At 33.1% G+C, this 18,893-nt stretch overlaps 1 protein-coding gene across 1 annotated transcript in view; it reads right to left on the reverse strand.

Moving 5' to 3' along the window:
• Positions 1 to 1,649: 1,649 nt before the first annotated feature.
• Positions 1,650 to 18,893, reverse strand: part of LOC123523838 (uncharacterized) — a 77,537-nt gene continuing 60,293 nt past the window's right edge. The window contains exon 2 of the mRNA XM_053538141.1: positions 1,650 to 3,452. Within this exon, the coding sequence (XP_053394116.1) occupies positions 1,650 to 3,452 (1,803 nt within the window). The remainder of the gene's footprint in view (positions 3,453 to 18,893) is intronic.

An 18,893-nucleotide genomic window follows, 5' to 3' on the forward strand; every position in this document is an offset into this window, starting at 1 on the left:
GAGACTAGCGTATCTTTACACCTCTAGCAGGGGCCAAGTAGCCCTTGGTTCCTAGATTTTGGGCTAGGTCCCTTAATTGTTGGAGAACATGCCCTTATACCTAATGTTACAGTTATTTTTGACAGTCTGGGCCCCTAAATTAAAATAGCTAATTTATATCCCTGTTACTGATGCTCTAAAGGAATAACCCCCTTATTCGTATTTTTTGTACACAAAAAATAGTTTCCGAAAGGTCCCACTTAATAATAAAATAAAAAAAAAATATTACTGACCTACCTACCTATTTTCCTTGAGCATGTAACTGGAAACAAAATTTTTTAGGCCTTACAGTACATGTATACTAGCTAAATTGTAGTCATATAGGGTATCTTAAACAGGAAAGTGTGCAGATTGGAAATCATACACTGTTTTTTAAAATGAAAGTATCATGTATTTGAATGGGACTAAAATTACATTTTCATTTTTTTTATTGAATGGGTGTGTAATCTCTCTATAAATCTATATCTACGGAAATACTCCCAACAATCAATTTCTGATCATAACTGGGAGGTCGGGGCAGTTGTTAAAAACTAGAGAAATCTTCAAATAAATAAATGTAGCACAAAATATGCAATTAGCTGCGGTCTCTTTAGCAGAAAAACCTGAAAAATGTATTAATGTCATAATCCAGGACATTGACTTTAATACCCTATAAATCTTCATCATTTAAATTCTATGTCAAAAGCACAATTGATTTGTCATTCATACACGTACAAGTGTCCAAAACACAATTTTCGTCTTGTAATCAAAACTAGCAGAAAAGTAGTGGTTGTTATTTATCATCAGGAAGTATGTACCAGAAGACTGAGAGTCAAAATTTATCACAAGGTCTCAAATCGCCCATTATCTGGACTATCATTGGACTTTATAATAAGATGAAATGCCCCCATGTGCAGGACATTGGAATATGTTTAAAAATAGCTCGCTTTAATAATAAATTGGAAAAACCCCTATGATAAAACAAAATAGGAAAATCACTAATTTTTTCATATTTTCCGAAAATTCTGAGTGATCCATATTGGCAGAATGTCTGCGAAACAGGTCTAGGTTTTAAAATATATGCCCTTTTCCTGTATCTTCGTGCCTCTTATTAATTTTCTGGGTAAAATTCCAAAAAATAGCAAAATATAATAAAAAACATATACATGATATTGAAGATAAATCACTTACCTTTATCATGCAATATTTTCTGTTTGCATATCATAAACATTCGTGGAGAAATATCAAGGAGTTTCCAGCATGTGTATGACCTAATTCCAGGCCACCATTTTCCTATATCATCGTGCCGCTTGAGTTATTCATGTCGCTTATGTAATTCATACAATAATAAGTGATTTTCTACAGAGCAGTTACAAAAGTCAATTCCATATAGTAAGAAACACAGCAGATTCAAGGTATGTCATGTTTTATAAGAAATCACTTTATCTTTTCAATACACACTTGTATTAATTTTAGCAGTGAATGCACATAGGATAATATCACTTTCACTATAGCCTTTTCTCTCCTTTTTCAAAAAAATATCTGTAAATTTATAATGAAACAGTTAAAATGTTAAAAGTAACCTGAGAACATAATCATGAACATATTTACAGTTTTGGCATATAATATAACTATTCTTCAAGGCAGTGGGGGCATAGAAATTTGCTATGTCTCCTAACAACTGATATATCCGTGCAAAATTTCAGATGCACCCAATGACTGCAGCTGGTGTTGTCACACTGGGCCCATTTCACAATGACCAAATATGGACAGTGCTTCAATTCCTCAGGAGACTGACGTTTACACACACAGCATACCTCATCATCATCATCATCATCATCACTGTCATCATCGAAATCATCAACTTGGGCAATAACCGGAGGATTTTTATGTTGCTGAATTCCACTTGTTGAGGGCAGTGGGGATGAAGGTTTGTCAGTTTTCTTTTTCTGCGAGTGTTTACCTGCCTTGGTACATGTATTTACTTTCTTTGTTTTCTGAGCAGTTTCCTCAATGTAATCCTTGAGCTTATTTTCAAATAATTCCTCAGTGATTGCTTGACCCCCTGGAAGTGGCCTCTTTTTTACTGGATTTGTACAATCAATTGAAGAAGTGGTGTCTGTAACAACCTTCTTTTCTTTCTTTTCAGCTTTCCATTCCAAGAACTTTTGGACTTCCTCCTTGCCTGCCTTCATAGCCTGGACTTTCTTTACAGGCGTTTCATCTCGGAAAGCCTCTGCAGGATACAACTTATCCTGAGATATTACCTTCTCACAAAATGGGTGGATTCCAGTTTTACGGAAGGCTGTTTGAATGTTACTAGGAGTCATGGCCTTCAAGTAAGCTCTACAAGCCAGCTCACATATCTGGTATTTAGTAATCACCTGACCCATGTTGTTCTTCATGTACAGACTACACTCTGAGTGATAGAATGTCTTTAAAGGACCATAAATGCCAACATCTAGAGGCTGTAACAGGTGACTAGAATGTGGTCGTAATACAAACAAGATTATGTTCTGAGTTTTGGCCCAATCAATGAGAGATGTTGAGACATGTGATGAGTGTCCATCATACAATAACAGAATTGGCTGCGACATGTTGGAGTATGAACGTGTCAAGGGTAAGAAGTGCTCCTCAAGGTACAACTTGAATATTTTGGCGTTAGCCCATCCTGACTCTGAAAGTACACCTCTGGCACCAGCACTCGCTCCTTGCATGAGATCTAAGTTCCACCTTTTACCCTTAAAGACAAAAAATGGAGGCAAACTATTTCCAATAGCATTAGCACATCCAATGAGGGTTACAGTTGTAGAGCGCGGAGACGTGACAGCCTGTGGCTTTGAATGAAGAGGTGCAATAATATTTGGAGGTTTATGGTTAGGCTGGAGTCCAGTTTCATCAAGGTTGTAGATATGTATAGGCTTATCTTCAAGATTGTACTTCACCAGTATTTCATGAAGGTTACCATAGTAGTTACTAACAACTTCAGGGGTTACACCTTTAGCACAGCAACTTTCTAAACTTCTTGGATTAAGAGAAGTGAGGCGGCTGTTCCAGCGATTAAGGAAACCATACAACCAACAGTTACTTAAAGCTTTGGATGATGTTCTCCTTCCTAAACTGTGTGCAAGTTCTCCAGCAAGATCTTGCAACTGAACATTGGAATAGCCATATCCGAGCTGTGACATGGTTTCTACATGCTCAACAATGGTTAGTTCCTCCTCCTTGGAAAGCATTGTGTCAGGACCTGGGTTACAATTTATGGGGTCAATGTACCCTTTGACACGGTCTCTTAGTGTTTGAGCAGGCACCCCAAATTGTCTAGATGCTGCCTTAACTGCAAGCCCATTTTTTACAGCAGAATATGCTGCTAAAAGTGATTCCTTAGAGTAACTAGATCTATATGGTCTCTTAGGCCTTTTCTGAGGTAGAACCTACAAAAAAAGATAAAAACTCTACTGGGTATACTGATGCAGAAAAGTCTTGTTTGAAAATTTAACCTTAAATTTTAATTTTAGACATCTTCATTTCATTATAAATAAAGAATAAAGCAAAAGTCAAGACTTCAGTAATTTTATTTCCTACACCAGAATTTGGTGGAACTGATATTATTAACTGCACTATAAAATGTTTCTAGCTCTGGGAAATTTTTACACTTCCGGTGAAATTTAGGTCACAACAGTTGGCAAGGACGCTGATAATGCAGCTGTCAAAAGTTTTGGAAATAAAAATTGTGAATATTTTACAAACATTTGGATTGTTTTTGGTTTCTTTGGAAACAGGTACACATTTTCTTATGACAGACATGTAAAAACTGTGGAGTAAAAGCAAAATACCTGTTTTGTACGCATTTTTTCTTCTTTGTTTACAAAATACCATGTGCTTGGTTTGTTTACATACTTTGGTGACGTCAAAAATCTCGCGTGAACTAGCGGCGCGTGAAAAATGACGAGGGCACGAAGATACAAGAAGGCACGAAGATACAGGAATTGGGGATATACAGTACATATATGGACAATCCATGAATTCAAAGATTTTTCAGTCTATAATTTTACAGAACATATGAAATCCTAGACCTGTTAATTTATCTATCTCTTTAGACAAGCTTACTGTCGCTGAGTGGCTGCTTTTTTAATTTCTGATATTTGGCTTTGCAGCCTCAGTTTGACCGTCACAATTATATAAAACAAACTATCGATGTACGTCGGATCAGTTCGACTATCTATCTCTTTAAAGTACTGCCTCGCGCCTCTTATTACTAGGAGTATCACTGTATGTACAAATTCTCTCTGACACAGAGGCGGTCTCAAATTAATAAATTAAAATGCCTAATGTTTCAGTAACTGCAGGACATTGGGATATATTTATAAATAGCTTCGTTTGATAATTGGAAAAACCTTACACAGCGCCACCTGCCAAAAGTAGCATATGTACATGTATGTGTAGTAAATTCGCGCGAAACGTCACGTGGTCTATTGTTTACACTATTCCGTCTTCAAAAACTTCACATTTATACGCATTAAAAATGTTACTTTAACTGCAACTCACCTCTATAAACCTATTAAAATGCGTAACTAAGCAAAAAGTCTTCTAAAGCATGCTATTCATTTATGTTTCCTTTTGATAGTGTAAGTAGGTCATCACTTGGGGTGACTCGCTAGGAGTTTGGTTTATTCTACAATTTAGATCAACGCATGTGAATTGGCACTCAAAATGCGATGTTGCCAAAAACAAAATTGTTGGTAACTTCCCATGTTCTTGACAAAATCCACTTCAAAATATTTTAATAAAAAAAGGCGTCACACTGACATGTACAGCAAGAATGACATAGTTTTCACTGCGCATGCGCGAATAGCTGTGCGCGTATAACTTGAAAGGCTGAAAATGATCAAATCCGATTCAATATAATACAAATTCTACAAATATTGCAAAATATTAACCTGAAGGAACAGTATCAAATAATATCAATTCCATTATTGTTGCGATTACACGTTAGAATATTCACTTTCCGAGTGCCAAACGAAATTTTAACAGAAAATATGACTCGAAGGGAAAAAATTGTCAAAACCGAACCCATGGCACATTCTTAAACTACCTCTATATGCCCGGCCCTGATGGGCCGTGCAATACGGCCCATCAGGGCCGGGCAATAATGCAATACTGCACATGCTTTTAAGTCAGAAAAAATGTTTAAAACACGGAAAGTTGCTTTTTTTAATTGTATCACTGGAAAACAATCGTATTAATAGAAAGAGAAAAAACTTCGACGGCCATCAAATATTACAATGTAATAGTTTTAGAAAAGATTTTCTTTAAACAATTATTGGCAGATGCGGAACTTAGGTTTGTTTTCACTATTGAAGATTGGTAGTGTGGAAAGTACTGTTACAATATTATTTATATTACAACGTATTATTGTGGTAAATGTTAGAGTAGCTGGCGGCATCTCCAAAATGATTTAAACCCGTCCTATTGTGAACTCCTCCACAAAAAGAAACACAGGCTCTGGATAGTCGCCACAAACGCCTTACACATACATCATAATATATGCTTTAAAGGTACTTCCGAGATGAAGTTTCAAATACTGATTGCATTGTGGATGAAAAACGCTACACGATTAATACTTTAAGTTACTTTTAAACTTGTGGAGGAATGGAAAACGATGAAATTGTACATGCTATAAACGTCATCTGTCTTCTGTCCATGCTAGTTTCAGTAAGGCTCTCGAGCTAAAAGCCCTCGGGCTTTAATAGCACTAAGTTTGCCATTGTGACAAGAAAGCACCATCACATAGGATTATTATAACGGTACCTTGATCTGCATCGTTGTATTCGGCTGGAGAGGATTTGCCAGGCCCGGATCTCTCGAAGCGCTTGCGCAGAGTGTAATTCGGTCTGGCAAAACCCTCAAGGACAGAATGCTTCTTTGCAGATCAAGGTACTGTTTTAATAACTCTTATATTATATACATATACCTACTTCTAGTGTTGTATCAGCCCAAAACTATCATTTTAAACAAAAGTCTGAAAACTCGTTTGAAACGCTGACATTTCTGACACTTTGTCAGTTGAGACGCCATCATTACTTCATTTTTGACGTCATGTTTGACGTCCCAGATAAAGCAGATAGTCTCACCATTGTTTAATTTTCCGTATCTGATGGGAGTTGAATACAGAAGTTGTATTCATTAGTGAAGCATAAGCTACATTTCGGACACAAAATTCGTAGGTTTATAACAAAGTCGTTAAATAATTTCTTCTTCAGTGTATATCTTTTTATAAAACACAGTGGTGTTGGATGTGTCATTTATCATATCATTGAAGTTCATTTAAGATATTCTACTAAATAAAGAAAACAAATACGTTTGAATCTTCTTTTTTCTGAGTAAGTATATTAACCGATTTAAGGCTAGATTAAACCCAACCAAAATAAAACTACTTTATTATATATCTGATAATAAATGCTTGATAATACAAAAACTGTTTACGACTGAACTTTAATGGTAGAAAAACTTTAGAAGTTGTGCTGTTTACTAAAATGTAAGATTGTTTAAACCTTAGCCTGCTGCAGGCGAATTTAACAGCCTTTGCAAACAGCCTGGAAGCAGATCAGACGCCGATTAAATCGGGGTCTGATCAGGTTCCAAGCTGTTTGCTACTCTGACAATATTTCTTCCAATTTTGGAGCAAATTGAATGAACTTTACAATTTTAGCAGACGACATTTCCAGCAGACAACAATTTATCTAGCATGCTAAAGGTTAAACACTGCGTCTAAAGTATCTGATGCACAAGAAGATAATGGTTATTTTAATAAGAAATTTGCCACAACTAAAATTCTTGTATTTTAGCACGTTCTTGGAATTTATATTCAGTCTCTTGTTTCAGTGCTTCATTTATACACAAAATATTGTAAATGGAGTATGAAATCTTGCAAATGTCAGACATTCTAGCTGTTCCAATACAGTATTTACTTTTGTACCTGTTGCTGCTGCTAAAAAAAGTAACTATACCGTACTAATTCATTTATTTCGCACATATTCATTGATCAATTCAGCTTTATTCCCAAATAGACATACTTCTTAATCTAATGATCATCAATTACAATACCCTTGACACAATGTTATTAGCCTTAATATCCTTAAATTCTTTGTAAGTGTAGTAACACTATGAAAATAAATCAATTAATTTGCTGTGATTGGACTTTTTCTTTATAGGGAATCAATCCTACCGAATTTCGATCCCTCTACGGTAACATGCGATATACAGAATGAGATATATACTATCGAATTAAAAATGTGTCCTTCCGGCACATGCACAGAGCGTCTGACTTTAGATTTTTTGGAAGAATACGCTTTTTCCTTGCGCCTAATAAGCGTCCACATAACTTGGCCGAACCGCAACGTCTTGCACGTCAGTACAAATATGGGCAATGTTGTTTTTATTTCCAAATCTACCTTTAAAATGATATGGAATCGATGCTGTCATTAGACAGTTCTTTTCAAATCTTATGGGATGAGTTGAAGTCGGATTGACTCCCGATTGAGGCAGTGTCTTATTTCATATTAGTATATAATTCTCCGTTTGAGCACGTGTGTTTTTTCTCACTTTAGAGATTAGAATATTTGGAGAATGTGTACAGAAAAGCAAGCATAAAAATGGACACTTTTGATGTGAGATTTAAACCGCTATAAAACTTATATTCTGAAAATAATTCGGCATTAAACGATAATGCAGATAACTGCTTCCCTAAATCCAGTAAATATTAGTATCGAAATGAAGAAATAAATCTTACATTATTATAAATTCCATTATCTTAACAGACTTTGTAAGCTTTATGCCGCACACATATGTAGGATTCTGAAAACAGATTATATTTACTGCATCAGATGATCTTCTCGGTTAATGAATTCTGCCTCCTACAATGGTACTAAATATCACGTTGGCAAAAAGTGAGCTCGTTTAATTTGCAGGTTATTAAAATATTGTGACAATAAGACTCGAGTTACAGTCGTAATGTCTGGCTGTTGTAGCTAACTAGGTTAATGTTTTTTTCTTTCTGTCCATTTATCAGATAATAACATTGCATGCAACGATGCTTGCCAGCTGCACAAATACAAAGAAAAAAATCAAGCATTTAGAAATTATTTCTATCAAAGGGGACAACAATAACTGTTTATTATGTAGTGTAATATTCACAACATCACGATTTTCTTACTGTTAAAATGATATTTTTAAAGAACAATTTGTGGAATCACACTTACACTTCGCTAACCTTGTACTTTGAACAATGAAAAAGGAAACATTTTAACTATTCTGTGTGCATGTAGAGAAAAGTTTTATTTCTGAAATTAAAAAGACTTATGTCCAATTGAAATTAATAACTGTTTGTATGATCGGTCATGTCAAAATCAAAGGAGAAAATTGCCTCTTATCCTTCTTCAAACAAAAATTGCAGTAGAAAATTCACTGCTTTTTCAAGAAATATATAAAAATATATATGCTAAAAAGAGATTAATTATTTTCATTTGGTGACAAATTCACTGAACAACCATATTTATAGGGGGTAGGGTAAGTAAGATGATAGATATACAATGTGTATTTTTATATTGTGATGTATCAGTGACAAGCTGAAAGGTTGATTAGATGTGAGAGGGATGCACAAGTTACTTCGAGAAAGTGAGCGCAATTTTTCTTGTTTCTTGAATAATATTTTTAAAGAACCATATTCAATCATTATACGTAGAATGCATTCAGCATGTCATGTTTCTTTGCTTTTTCAGATCCGGTTTTGGTTTTAATGAAATATTTTAAATTGTTATCCCATAAGGTCCATCAAACTGACAAGGACAAAGCGCTAAAAGTACGTGAAGTTGAACAACATTTACAGAAATGACTTTAATTAAAGGTTTATCGAACTCATTAATATGAAGATTATTGTATTTTCTCAGCAATGGTTATATTATATTGCATTAAGATCCAGTCTAAGATATTCAAATATATCATTTTATATGTATAAATAAAAAGGAATGTCGATTGTTTTTAACATGCAATTGATGTAATGGAATAGATAACACTGACATTTGCTAGAATGATGTTTTATGCAGAATATATTCTGCTAGGATCTTTAGACAAATTGCTTTCACCAATTCTATTTAGAAAAAAGCAAACCGATCGAGCCTTTAGTTTTTTGTCCTGCATTCAAGTAAAAAATCTGCATTGGATTTCTTAAAAAAGAGGCCTGCACTGAAACTTTATTTCTGTCAAACGTAGTCTCTTAAACTTCCAGAAATTTAAATATGTATGAAGATTATTTGTGTATTTCAGGAAATCTTTGAACAGATCTTCTATAATGTGTTGTGAATACAGACCAATTCAAAGATATTTGCTTACAAATGTCATTCTTGTTATACAAAAGGATACTACAAAAGAACATTTATACTGCATATTTCAATAATTTTAGAATACTGGAAAGTTAGGAGGTTGAAGGTTTTACAATCATTTAGTTAACTGTTTCTTGGCAACAATAAACTCAACAATTCAACTTTTATAGGTTATCAGACGAGTACAAATTGCATAATAATTACCTTTTTTTTATTTTATCGTTTGATTTTTACGATAGTACGTGTGCGTGTTTTTCTTGCGTGTAATGTTGGTGATTTTGCTTTGAAATTGACCTGAAGTGTTACAAGAATGAAATAATTTCTTCCAAAGGATATTCCGTTTACGTATGAAAATGTTCATAAATACGTTGGAGTCTGTGTTTTTGGAGCATTTGAAGCATTCATATCAAAGTCCTTATAGTGAGCACAATTCACCTTCCACCTGTGAGAGTCACTGACCTTACCTGTTGTTGTGTTCACATTACGGAGTGGACCTCTTTATGGGTTGGTGCGTAATTTGAATTGTTTTTCCTCTTGCTTTTCATGTTGAGATCTTATGCACCTGAAAATGAGTCAAGGAACACACAGAGCTTTTGTCTGGACTTCGATTCAAAGTGAAAGTATCATGGAGTAAGGAAAATAAAGACCAAGGTCTGGTGTTTGTTTTCTCAGGTGATATGTTTTTGTAATATGTTCACGTAGTGTACCTTTGATTTAAGATATTGCAATAATATTACGAGCATTTTACATTGAAATAACATATGTGATATATTTCAGTTTTGATATTGACTGATAGGGAAACATTCTAATAGTATGTAATATGTTGCATAATTAAAAACGAATGGGAGAAATTAGAACAGTATAGCTATCATTATGATGAAACAGTTAATAAGAATGATAAAATCTTGTTATTATTCAACTTTCGAAGTGAATATTTACCGGTACTGAAACTATTTCATCGTTTTTGTTACTGCATATCATATGTTGGATAGTTTATTTAGGCTTTTCTTATATATTCCTTTATTTCTTTTGTAATTTTCGTGATATCAGAATAGATTTTACATGGTACTGTTTTCAGTTTTGACGATGTTAAAAGACTAGCTTTTCGTACTTTAAGCCTTGCTCTGTCTGGAAATTATGTACATTTGTTCTTTATTACTAATTATCCGGTCAAAGGAAATAAAGTTATTTGTAAATTAGAGACTTGATTGACATTATACTGGACTGTTTTCATGTTTGTCACATATGAATGAGTAGGTTGGTGAAGTTGATTAAATTATTGGAAGATATATGGGTGACGATCTGAGATATATTAACATTTGTAGACAGCAAAGTGCAATGTACTTTGTACGGCATCGGAATATGGGTGCCTTGTAGAAAACAACAACCTGTGTATCTTCTGCATGTAAACATTTGTTTTCATATCAAGGTCAAATGTATGAATTGTGTTAACAATCCATTAGTTAAAATTACCATCTGATAGGTACGTGAATACTGTGATCCTTGTATAAACAAAATTGCGTAAGTGTGGTCTGTCTTAAACGGGTATGCATACAGTCTTCCAGTTTTATACATTTGTTAACAGTCAAGAGCACTTTGGAACAATTAGATGCATATGTGAACAGCAAGGTGGTAATGTGAACAGTCAAATACATGTGTCAACAGTCAGGTGCAATTGTGAATAGTACAATATATTTCTTAAATATATACTATATAGTTTGTGCTTGAACAGTTCTGAAATCACATAAACTTGATTTTGATTCATAACTATCGTTGCATACTTTATTAATGAACATCAACATCATAGGGAAAGCAAAACACTACAGTACAGAAAATTTAATTGGTCTATTGCAGCTGAATGGTTTGCAACTGCTTAGCTTTGCATAATTTCAGCTATATACATGCATAAACAAGCCCTGTTGTCATATTGTTTCATTTCAGGACCCCTCACCACACCCCCATCTGTCTGACATACTGAAGGTCATTTAGTTCCACATAGGAACAATGGATCGGGAACTTCTTTAACAATTAATTCTGGAATATCACTTTCTTAATACTGATCAGAGCAAAACTAGTCCATAAAGCAAAACTGTTTGTTAATTGTCGAATTAGTCTGTTGTTACTGAAAGCAGAATATTCTCTTATTCTTAGACCTCTCTTGCGATTTTATATTTCATAAAACATTATCTGCACTTTAGAGAAGACTCCTACAAGAAGAGTCGAACATATTTTTCTGATAGAGGCCAGATAAGCTATTACCGAATCTCTCTCAGAACTGGTTATTTTCTGACGTAAAGGCGTAAAAAAAACCTCTGCTTGATTGAAGATGGCTCTAAAGATTGTGCCCGCAACTTTAATGTCACTGCTAGTTATTTTTCATTCATACGTAACAATACTGTACTTATACACAAATAATAAAATCAAATTCAAACAGTGAAAATTGCAGACTAGGTTTGATTGAGTCTGTTCATGAGCAGTAATGGAAAATGCAACACTGCCCACGCCCACTAAGCCTTCGATTGACCGGTAATGGGTTTGTAACTAGACAATGATAGAATTGTTTAAACTTTTAAAGACATTGTGTTCATGTCTTTTGAACAGAAATATCTCGAAAACTTAATTCTCGAATGAAAAGTGTTAACATTCAAAAACTGAAGATTGGTGAGCTACTAAACAATTTTTATAATTTCCTTGAAATGGTACATTGACTCTATATGGAAACAAATTACAGCAGAGGTAATTTAAATCATCAAACATACCCCTCGGCTACTCAAATTTAAATGTTTTAAGCAGAAGAAAAAAAATAACAGAAATAAGTGGCTCATTTATCAAAATATGTCAAGTATAAAATGGCTTTATATGTTACCAGGTGTTAATGATCACCATATACGACATTGAATGACACCTTTGTGATTTGAGGAAATCTCTAAAGTGCTGACAAAATATATTGTTCATGTTTTATGAAATATAAAATCCTGAGGGAGGTCTAATCCATAAAAGTATATTCTGCTTTCAGTAACAACAGGCTAATTCGACAATAAACAAATAATTTTGCTTTATATACTAGTTTTGCTGTGATCAGTATTAAGAAATCACAAAATCACATAACAAAGTTTATGAATCTATTGATCTTACAACCTAACGAGTCGCACACACTATTTACGAAGTTGAAGATATGTGTGTCATATAAATTTGTATTTCAAAAAGCCTCTGCTACACTCCTGAAGTGTTGTGATACCTCTACAGTACATGTAAAGAATTTTACGAAGAAAAATTATGATTTATGAATATTGCTTACAGTGGGAAGTTCACAAAGTCGTTACATTGTGTTGTTGTTATACATTAATAAGATATTGAAGGTATTGGTTTGTGTTTGCTCAATATATTGACGGAATGCCGAAAAACACTCTGAGCTGGTTCAAGTTCAAGATAATTAAGACTGAAATGCTAATTTAAAAGATGTTCTCTTCATTTAGTGCTTGCTTATTTTGTTTAACAAGTAAAAATGACCTGATATTAATTTCTATGTTTTAGGTGCTAATAGTATGTTTGTTAATATGTATATGTTACATAAATTAGAACCTTAACATGTCATCTGTCTGAATACATGACAGATCTGACCTTACTTCTTCAACAGATACTTGCTCGTGTTAGTTTTACATATCTGTACTATAAAAACGAACAACAAAAGAAAAACCTACAATTCTTTATTTTATCGTTTTCTTTGTGAGTCATATTTTTGAATATTTAAAACAAATCACAAAATTAATACAACATGAAAGAAATAACTGTGTGTAATATAACGCTGCTAGTAATATATTTGGTAGGGATCATCGCCATCAGAAGTGTTACGCTATTTAATAACTACTTCTGGATAAATTAACCTTTAAAATTGTTTATTTTCTGTCATAGGTAGGTTTTCTTTTAGTATTGTATTTGTTAGAAGGAATCGAAACATAACAATTTAAACTGCTTATGTTGCATAATTAAAAACGACTGGGGGAAAATTAGAACAGTATAACTAAGATTATGATGAAACAATTAATAAAAATGATAAAAACTTGTTATTATTCAACTTTCGAAGTGAATATTTACCGGTACTGGAACTATTTCATCGTTTTTGTTACTGCATACGTGCATAGCATAGGTTGGATAGTTAGTTTAGGCATTTCTGATGTTTAGTCCAACAAGTATATTTTCCTTTATTTCTTTTGTAATGTTCGTGATATTAAAATAGATTTTACATGGTCCTGTTAAAAGACTAGCTGTTTATTTCAACATTTTTGAAGCTAGAATATATTTGTCCGTATTGTAACCCTTGCTCTGTCTGGAAATTATGTATATTTGTTTTTTATACCTAATTATCCGGTCAAAGGTAATAAAGTTACTTGTAAATTAGAGACTTGATTGACATTATACTGGACTGTTTTCATGTTTGTCACATATGAATGAGTGTGTTGGCGAAGTTGATTGAATTACTTGAAGATATATGGGTGTAGATTATAGATACGAGATTTTAATACTTGTAGACAGTAAAGTTCAATGTACTTTATACGGCATCAGAATGTGGTTGCCATGTAGAATTTGTTTTCATATCGGAAAAGTCAAATGTATGAATTGTGTGAACACTCCATTATTAAAAATTACCCTCTGATACACGCGTGAATATTGTGATCATTGTGTATGTGTGTTCAGTCCTATGCGTGTATGCATAGCCTTGCAGATTTATAAATTTGTTAAGTCAGATGTCCCCCTTGGAGCAGACTTCTGCATAATTATATGAACAGTCAACTTTATATGCGAATAGCTAGGTGGTAATTTGGACAGTCAAATGCATGTGTTTACAGCCAGGCACATTTATAAACAGTACTATGTATTTCTGAAATATATAGTTTGTGTTTGAACAGTTCTGAAATCTCATAAATTTTCTTTTAATTCGTAACGTTTGTGCCCGATTAGCTCAGTAGGTAGAGCGTTGGTCTACGGATCACGGGGCCTTGAGTTCGATCCTCGGGCGGGGCGGATGTTCTCCGTGTCTATTTGATAAACAACATTGTGTCTGAAATCATTAGTCTTCCACCCCTGATTCATGTGGGGAAGTTAGCAGTTACTTGCGGAGAACAGGTTTGTACTTGTACAGAATCCAGGAACACTGGTTATGTTAACTGCCCGCCGTTACATGACTGAAATACTGTTGAAATACGGTGTTAATCCCTAAACAAACAAACAAACCGTATGAATGAACAACAAAAGTATGGGAAAAGCAATACAGTACAGTAAAGAAAGTTTAATTGATCTATTGCAGCTGAGTGGTTTTCAAGTGGTAACTTTGGATCACTTAACCTTGCATAATTTCTGTTTATTTACATACATGTATAAACAAGCTCTGTTGTAATACTTTTTTTTCATTTTATGAATCCCTCTGTCTGGCATACTGAAGGTCATATAGTTCCAACCTGGAACCATGGATCCGGACTTCTTTCACCATTATTTCTTAATATAACCTTAATACTGCTGATCGCAGCGAAACTAGTACACAGAACAAAAATATTTATTAATTGTCGAATAAAACTGTTGTCATTGAAACCAGATATACGTTTATGTGTTAGATATCCCTAGGATTTTATATTTCATAAAACATGAACAATATATTTTGTCAGTACTTTAGAGATTTTCTCAATTCACAAAGGTGTCACTGAATATCTTATATGATTATCATTAACACAAGGTAACATTTAAAGCCATTTTATACTTTACATATTTTGATAAATGAGTCAGTTCTATATGTTATTTTATACCTCTGCTTAAAACATTAAAATTGGAGTAGCCAGGGGTATTGTGAATGATTAAAGTAACCTCTGCAGAAATTTGTTTCTTATATATATGTATCATTTCATGGAAGTCAAATAAGCTTTTGATAGCTCACCAATCTTCAGTTCTTGTATATAAACACTTTTTAATTGGAGAATTCAGTTTTCGAGATATTTCAGTTCAAAAGACATGAACACAATGTCTTTAAAAGTTTAAGCAATTCTTTCACTGTGTAGTTGCAAACCCATAACCGGTTCTTATAAGGCTTATTTGCTTATTGTTGTGTAAGAACAGTTTCTGTTACGTAAAAAATGAAAAAAAAAACAAACAACAAACTAGCAATAACATATAAGTAAAGTTGCGGGCACAATCTTTAGATCAACCTTCAATTAGTCAGAGTTTCGTACGCCATTATGTCAGAAGTAACCACTTCTGAGGAAGATAAGGTAATAGCTTATCTGGCTTCTATCAGAAGAAAATGTTTGACTCTACTTGTAGGAGAAATACTTTCTGTCACCTAATCAAAGGCTAAACATAAAATATTCACTTGTCACTAAACAGGTGGACAAGCTAGAAAACATTCATAAACATGCAAAACAACTTGCATGGTTGTTGTTCATCAAAATTAATAAACAAAAAGTATTATCATGAATTGGTGATTTATCAAGACCTTCTTATTGTTATTTATACAATGCAGTGGTAATGTTAAAAGTTAAATAAATTGAATTTAACATTCTGATTGAATCATGACATATTCTGAATATGTTCTGTGTTTCTACCTTTCCAGCATGTCATTTGTGTATTTGATTTAGGTTGTTGATAGAAGAAATTTCACGACCGGAAAACGCTGTAAATAAATTAATATTATCGTGCACTCAAGACTGTGTACATAATATACATTTTTGTATAATGTTCTGCACGCGATAGATTATTCTCTTTCTATAGCATATGAGTTAAATATCATATATATATATATATTCATATATATTATAAATAAAATATTATTTTATATATATATATATATATAATTATTAATATAATATTATTAGAATATATACATATATATAATCTTAATAATGTATATATAAAACATCAAAGTTTTATGATTCTGAGAAGGAAAAAAGGATGCAATGACATCATAATGAATTAATAGTTATGTAGGGAATTTCGATTCTGCATTTTTGTAGAGAAATAAAAAGAAATAAAATTTCAGTTACAAATGTATAGATTTACAATTTAGCGGCGTCCCTTTGTCTGCACGAAGATCTCCTAGATTCATTTTTAGGAGAAATTTACTTTTATTATTTCATTATTTCTTTTATTTTAAACATTTTCTGTGTACGTTTGATCCTAGTTCATCTAGGATGATCATACAATATAGAATGCAACAATTGCTACCGTTATTTTTTAGTCTTAGACAAATCTATAATTAATTGCATATTGATTAATCATTGTACTTTGTTGTCTCATCAAGTTACATAAACATTTTTCCTTCGTAAACGGATTTCTGTTACATAGCAGTGATAGCATACCCGTAAATCCCGTCTGCCTGCATAACATTTTGGGGCCAAATTATTTTGCAAGTCACTATAAGAATTTCTCTGAATGTTTTTATTTTGTCTTCAAATGAGAATAATGTCCACTTTTTACCTTCACAACACTTGTCGATGCATATTACACAGCTGCACATTAACTTATTTTACACGTAATGGTTCCCTGTTACTACCTTATACCATTCTTTATTCATTATTCATGAACGTGTGCATTTACATAGCAACATCGCTAAAATAGTAGTCACTTGAAGGAATTTAGAAGAATTCAAATCTTGGTGATTTTTACATGACTGCGTTGCAATACAACATATAGAAAATGCCCGCATTTTTTTTTATAATGAAGTTACTTTTCAGCAATCAGAATTCCATCAGAAAAGTATTGAAATCAGTATGTCCTTTCCAACTACTATTGTCAAAAATTAAAATGCATTTGTCGTCATTTCAAATTCATTGCTTGATTTAAGAATATCACGACCGCAAACGTCCTAGTGAAATACTGATGCATTGCATTAATTCATTCGTGATCCATAGCTTTTCTAACAGTAATGCATTACACTTAGATTTATTCTATATGCTTTGAAAGATATTAGTCTGTTGATTTATATATTGAATGATCATTATCTTTGTAGCTGCTTCAGCATAATTGCTAGCTTGACAAACGAAATATTTTACAAAGGTAGGAGACATTTCAAAATTTTTATTTCCCTGTGAATGTGCAAGCGGAAGGTTGGTTGGCTATAAACGTACCAATAATCTTGATCTTGTCACAAATTTTGTCGAAAGGTTTTTGCATTTTCAAGTAGGATGTTGATAACTTAGAAACCAGACAGCATAAAATTTAGATTATAGTGCCTCATAAATCAAAATATGTCAAATATAAAATATCATCAAGTGTATTGGGAAACTGGCAACGTTTCACAAACCTAATGGAATCCTTTGATATTTAATGTTTCCAGGAAGCCCTAAAATGTTGACAACAAAAATACTTTTCATACTTAGGTTAACACATATAGAACACATTTGTATTGCCTCATAATTATAAAAAATACAATTGACTGTGTTATTATTAAAAGAAATGTTTTGATATATCAAACTGATTCATGCATTGGACTGGCTAGGTTCATACATGGTACAAATGAAATAGCATACTAGAACATTATAGCGCAAACTAACACAAGAATTTTGCTCAACACTTCTTGCAAGCAAACAGATATAAAGAGAAAACATAAAAGTATGTACTACTGTCTGATGCAATACAACCCAATGTGAAAATCTCGCAACCTAGACATTACTAACTTTATCCGTGAAGCGAACTCAAATGAAAAAAAAATGACACTTCTGGGTAAAATTCATCATAATCAAACGAAAAACAGTATAGTATAAACAAATACTAGAACAATTAAATCCCCCACTTCCCCCCGTGCAGAAAATATTGCAACCTTTTCATTTTGTCGTGTTTGGCGACCTGGAGAGTTTACACTCTTTTTTTCTATGGGTGTGATGGAGTTATCACACTGTCGGTCATTGCAAAAAAGTTGTGGCGCGAAATATTTCACACTTTTAAACAGAATCCAACGATATACGTTACATATAATAACCCAGAAGTGTTGAATCTGCTCTAGATACCAATAATAAATCTTATTAATCTATTGATCTAATATAACAACCTTATGAGTAATGCACACTGATTACGAAGTTGAAGATGTTCTGTAAAGTTTATTAATCTGATAAACACAACAATTCTTATACACCTGTCATTACGGAATGTTTACGAACAAGGTACATAATTAGTATCATCTGAATTAACACTACCTGTAATCAAAAGTAGGCGTCATGAGCATATAACAGTAATATGTAAAATCTGTCAAAACAAGCACGTTCCTTGTTCATGCAACATTCTAGAGATAGTAATACTACTTTTTTCTTATTCAGAGTGTTTGTACAACTTTACAATATTTTCTCGTGCTTATTTCCTTTTGATATGTTCCTTTACTATTACTTTAAATGAAATATTCAGTATAATTTTATGTGTGTCACATAAATTGTATTTTAAAAGGCCTCTGCTACACTCCTTAAGTGTTGTGACACCTCTGAAGTACATGTAAAGAATTTTATGAAGATAAATTATGAT

This window comes from Mercenaria mercenaria, chromosome 1 (genome assembly GCF_021730395.1).
Source record: "Mercenaria mercenaria strain notata chromosome 1, MADL_Memer_1, whole genome shotgun sequence".
NCBI classification, from domain to species: domain Eukaryota; kingdom Metazoa; phylum Mollusca; class Bivalvia; order Venerida; family Veneridae; genus Mercenaria; species Mercenaria mercenaria.